Source organism: Cornus florida, unplaced genomic scaffold (genome assembly GCF_030987335.1).
Source record: "Cornus florida cultivar Cherokee Brave unplaced genomic scaffold, ASM3098733v1 CherokeeBrave_3.0.0_Hap2_Chr07, whole genome shotgun sequence".
Taxonomy (NCBI): domain Eukaryota; kingdom Viridiplantae; phylum Streptophyta; class Magnoliopsida; order Cornales; family Cornaceae; genus Cornus; species Cornus florida.
In genome coordinates this window covers 11218683-11224682 of record NW_026775577.1, presented here as the reverse complement: position 1 = coordinate 11224682, position 6000 = coordinate 11218683, and the positions used below count along the sequence as shown (strand labels likewise).

Below are 6000 nucleotides of genomic sequence, written 5' to 3'. Positions count from 1 at the left end.
ATTGAGATTGAAGTTTCCATAGCTTGAACCTCTGTTCCACACTAGGCAAACCCTTGCAAGATATTATTCACCGGAAAATCCGACCCTCTTCAATTCTTGAAGAAGGAGTGCTTCAATAGTTTCTCAGCAGAAGGCCTCTTGGACGGGTCTTGATCAAGGCACAAAGCAACCATGTCCTTAAAAGATTTCGAGAATTTCTTGTTCTTCAGGCTCTGGTTGATCTTCTCATAATCCGAGAATCGAAACCGATTTGTGATCTTCATGAAGAGGGACTTCGAAGGAGGGAGGTGAGACAGAGGCGGCCTTCCATGAGCTAATTCCAACGCGGAGATACCAAAAGACCATATATCAGCCTTGAAACTGTACCCTGTATGCGAGTGTATCACCTCCGGTGCCATCCAATACGGCGTCCCAGCGAAGTCTGTGAGCCTCCCGGACGATGATCCCGACGACCCTCTACCCGAACTCGGCTGGAAAATCGAAGCAGAGACACCAAAGTCTGCTAGCTAGCTTAACTGCACCGTTCGAGTCCATCAAAATATTACCCACCTTCACATCTCTATGAAGGTAGCCTTGATCATGAAGATAACACAGAGCATTCAACGTGTCTTTGAGAACAATTGCAATACATGATTCAACAAGCCGTCCGGGAAGGAAGATGATACGATGGACTGTAAAGAGCCTGCAGACATGAGGCATTGACAGCATTTCTAAATGAGGCAGTTTAAACTGGCAAAGAATGAAACCATACATGTATATATAGTAGAAGGTCACAACAAAACAACAGAGATATATTAATATGGTCCAGTATCAGATATGAAACTGATAAGAGCAGACTTACTTTCTATAGAAATTCCTTTAACTCACACTTTCTACTTCATAATTTTCTTTTTGTTTCATCGAACTCAGCTCAGCTCAAGTATTTCTCATGCATATATAATTTTATGTATTCTTTTCCAGGAAGAAGCAGCACTTCACATGAATTCAACATGCATTTGGATTTTCGTCACTGAAGATATTAGCGATGCTTTCCTTAGGCCGGGAAGGAAGAACATTGCGAACGTTGGCTGCAGTACTCTCTACTGTCTTCTTCAACACCTTTTTTGGATCAGCATTGCCACTATCTGTCACCCGGCTTTGATTTCGCTTAGCCTTCACAGATTTCCCACCTAAAAGCCAGTATATAATTAGCATGAAAAGAACTCCAAAGAGATCAAAAGCACATTCCATTTGATTAGTATATATATTGAGCAGCTGAGACATAAGGTTGTAGGTACCTGATTTTCACGTGGGTTCCAGATTTTCACAAAATAACAAATGGTGAGGTAAATCTTGCAATATGATGGAATCCGAGGTGGATTGAGAGAGGTGGAAGCCCAGGCAAACAAGAGAAAGAGAGAGAGATGACAGTGTATATGGAAAACACCATTGACTCATTGATCCATCTGTTAAGGCTTGTGTGGAGATCCCATTAGAGAGAGATTGAGCTTAGAGCTCCCGGTCTAGGAGGAATTTGTCTTCCCTTTTTGTCTGCCTCCCTCTTCTTGGCCTTGGGTCATTTCCTTTTATAGGCCAAGTGAGGGTGGGTGATGTCATTGATGACATCACATGTGGTCCATTAACAAAATAATTAAAAGAGATTAATTTCTTAAATAATTATAAAGCAATGTTGAATAAGATGGAGTCAAATGCTTGTGAGTCAAAATGGTATTTCTCTCTCTCTGCAAGTCAGGCCGAGTGTCGACTCGGCGAACCCTGGACTTCAGCCACCAAACCAAAATCTCCTCAGATCCCAAGGAATCCTGAGTCCTACTCCCAACTCAAGTCTTCGTTCTTTTTATTCGAAGCATGTTGATGCCGTGGCAACTCTGACCGTTGACCAAGTTATGTGGGCCATCGCTACTGATGTGGCGTAGCTCGTTGATCGTTTTGACCAAGCTGTGTGGGCCATTGTTTATGATGTGACGTTTACCATGTGGACTCAAAATATAGGTATCAACATATATTAGTCCCCCTGCGCGAGTGAGCTTTGTAGAAAGTAGAAGGTTAGTCGTGCATAGAAGGTCGGATCGAGGTTCAAGGCCCGTCGATCAACAAATTGCGATGGGGTCGGATCGAGGTTCAAGGTCCGTCGATCGACAGATTGCGATGGGGTCGGATCGATGTCCAAGTCAGATCGAGGCTCTGGGTCCGTCGATTGACTAATCATGGCGTTGGGACACAGGCACTGGGCGCTCGATGTCCAAGTCAGATCAGATCGAGGCGTTGGGCTTGTCGATAGATTTTTTCTAGCTTTAGAGCATTCGGGGCTCTCGATGATCTGCAAGTATGGTTAGTCAATGTGTATCCATCAAATGAACCAAATATAATATAATGCTAAAACTTTATAAAGTCATAGAGGAAGAGCTAATATAAAGTTGTAAATTGAGTGATTTAACTGTACTATGTGTATTCAATGCTATGAGTTGTTTGGGTGACAACATTAGTAGCAGTTTATATTGATAGAGGCATTATTAGAACACGTATATGTAATGTAATAGTGACCCCATAGATGAGGTGAACATTTTGAAAGGCAGTCCTCGAATGAGACTTGCACAAATGCTCTGATAAATGTAAAGTCAAAGATACACTTGAGCATTTGAAATTTGGAAAGTGAAAGAGAGATTTTTTTTTTTTTAAACAAATGATGTTGAATGATAAAGATATATGATGTAATAAGCATTAGGTAAAAGGGAGTGCTTGTAAGATTACATATTGAGAGAAAGAAGAAAAACGAAAGACTTAAACTATATCATTAGTTGAAATGATTAAGGATGCAAAAGTTGTTTCACCAAGTCTCGGGCTTTATAGCATTTTATGAGACTAAAAATATCACCGTTAAAGCAGTTAGGTAGAGAATGGGCATGGTGTGTCCATAGGAGAGGACAATAACGAACTCTGAGTATGTCGCATATGTAGTATTAGGTTGATAGCATATGGGATTGTAAGCAAAAGGCTTAACACTTTTTTGTATTAGTAACTAAAAATAAATAGTGTTTTGGTAGCTACTACTTGGTAGGTACATGACATGCACTGGGTAAAATTAATAAGTAAGGTACAAAATGATGGTAGTATGTCAATGCCATGTTATGGGATACATTTGTGTAGATCAATTTAGCAGTGAAAAGCTTTGTGAATAAGGTTTAAAAGGATGTCCAATATGTATTGTAGACATAAAGTGAACCTAAAAGTGCAGAAAGTATAAAGCATCTTTAAGAATGAGGCCTATCCGAGGAGGTATATATATGTATTGAGAGGTAGTGGGAACTCAATTGGGGATAGTAGATTTGTTTTTCAACGTTTATATAAGGGCCTGTCGAAGGCCGCATCATTGACAAGATGACAGTCATGTAAATAAACATTTATATATATATATATATAAATGTAATGCTGTAAATGCATGTATGTGGGTGATCTGTGTAAGACCGAATGAGTTTTTTATGAGTTTTATGTGGTAACCCTGTGCATGAGCTAGCTAAAAAGAAACAGACTGACGTAAAGAGACGGTCCTAGCATAATGGCCTAGGCAAGATGATGGGTCATACCCATAAAATAGATATTAAAAGAATGTGTAATGGGATTGTAATTAATGATAATTTGTGGTAAGAAATATATAGAAGATATATATTTTGTGCGTGTCTATGTAGTCATATGTAGCTTTTAATGCAAGCTTACAGGCTGTGAGTGGAACAATACAAAAATGTATCATACAATAATAAAAGGCTGATAATTGATGAGAGTGCTCCTACATGCATGTGACTATGATCGCCCCTTTATTATTATTTAAAATAAGGATAGGAGGTAGGTGCATAGAAAATATTGTGCTTCATTCAAATATATATGTATATGGTATAGAATATAGTATTATTATGCTGCCAAATCAAAGTTGATTGTTGTGTGCAACAAGTACGCATGGAGTATGGTGGTCATGACAGTGCATATGAATGGAGACCAAATATGATACATAAATAGTTGTAGTATCTATACCTATATATGTGTATATAGATTAGGAAAATTTAGTGGTGGGATCCACTTTTATAACTTTCTTCAGTGGATGGGAGATGTGCAATTGAAATTCACCAGTGAATCTGGGCAGTCTATTGGAAAATAGAGATCAGTGTGCGCTTTTAAAGTTTATTGTATACGTTAAAATCGATGGGAACATCGCTGATGTACAAAATCGACAGCCTCGATGGCAATGAAATCGACGGGTCTCGTCTGAATAAAAAAAAATGGAGTGTGTGAAATCAACGGGTGAATGACAGCGAGCGGAGTTGCATGAGATCGACGGGTGGATAATCAGACGGATGTAGGAAATCGACTAGCTTTGTCGATTAACTGGCATGGCATCGAAGGGTAGGTGTCGACTGTCATTGGCATGAAAAAATCGACGAGCCTTTATCGATTAAAACTGGTCGCCTGACATTGACGGGCGTCGGCTTTTGGCAAAATAGTATCATGAGATCGACGGGTTTGTCGATAAAAAGAGGTTTGAAATCGGTGGTCGCAGCTGGAGGTCGACATGGTCGGAGCGCATCGACAGGGTCTGGAACTCTAAATCGACGGACTGGTAACTGGTAGCACGAAACCGACAGGTTTGCTGGACAACGGGTTGGTTCGTCGACAAGGGGTTGAAATCGACGGGTTGTCAACGTGGGGGTGGGTGTCGACGGTTGCATGATCGTTTCAAATCAAAGTGCTCGAAAAAGAAACGGCAGTCTCGGCGTCTAAGATCGATAGGTCATAGTCGGTAAGGAATGAGCACGCAATCGACGTACAGATTATGAATCCATTGGTTGATATGTAGCCCAAACAAAAATGAGGGGTTATTGACAAGTCTAGCTACACCGAATCGACGGGTCATCACTGGGCAGCGTAGTTAAAAACTTGGCGCGAAATCAACTGGCCTCGCCATTGACAGGCTTCGTCGGCGACAACCTAAGTCGGAGATTAAAGGTAGGAGCCCAAAAAAAATTGAACGGGAATTGACAGAATCGCCGGATGGGTCTGAAATCGACTGGTTGGGTGTTTGAGACGGCATAAAAAATCGACGAGCCCTTATCGATGAAAACTGGTTGCTTGACATCGACGGGGGTCGGCATTTGACCAAAATAGTATCATGAGATCGACGGGTTTTGTCGATGAAGTTTGAAGTCGACGGCCGTTGCCGGCGATCGACAGGTTCGTCGCCGACAGGTAATTGACCAAGGGTGTAAAATCGATAGGCTGTCGAACAAAAAAGCGGGCGTTGACAGAAGGTTGCAAAAAATCCACCGGCGTCGATGAAAACGATTGCACGGGATGGACGAGCTCTGTCAATGATTGCATTAGATCCACGATTGTATGAGGAAATAGCCCGTCGATGTTGACGGACTGTTTGCAGGAATTTAACTGGTGTTTGACAAGTAAACCAGTGGTCATCGTGAACACCGATGGCAAGAAATCGACCGGTGTCGGCGATTTTGAGAAAGAACGGCTGCATGAAATCGACCGGGCTTTGTCGCTGACAGTTTGCACGAGATCGACTGGCAGATCAAACCAACACTGGTTCGACGAAATTTGATGGGTTGTCGCCGGAGATCGACAAGCATCTTTGATAAAAACGGTGGCATGGAAACGACAGACGTCGGACAAACTGGTTTGTCTGAAACCGACGGTATTCGTCAAAAAAAAAAAAAGAAAGTTTCGCATGAAATCGAGTGACTTAGTTGGAATCCAGGGCTGTACGACGATGGCAAGAAAACGGTTGCATGAAAAATTGACTGCATAAAGGGAAAACGATGAGTTTTGTTGATGGCATCAACATGTGGGTGGAGAAACAACGGTTGCTGGAAATCGACCAGCGTTGTTGGCGGTTCTAGGAAATCGACTGGCCTGTCGATCAAACCAATTGCATGAAATCAACGGGTGGGTCGTCAATCCAAACAGGTTAACAAAAGCAATGGGTTGTTATCGGACGAG

The 6000-nt window shown here is 41.7% G+C and overlaps 1 protein-coding gene across 1 annotated transcript; it reads right to left on the bottom strand.

Moving 5' to 3' along the window:
- On the bottom strand, positions 1–676 carry LOC132316593 (serine/threonine-protein kinase BLUS1-like). Its single transcript, XM_059815070.1, has one exon. The coding sequence runs from the start codon at positions 396–398 to the stop codon at positions 90–92; it is 309 nt and encodes a 102-aa protein (XP_059671053.1). The 5' UTR covers positions 399–676; the 3' UTR covers positions 1–89.
- Between the last annotated feature and the right edge of the window lie 5324 nt (positions 677–6000).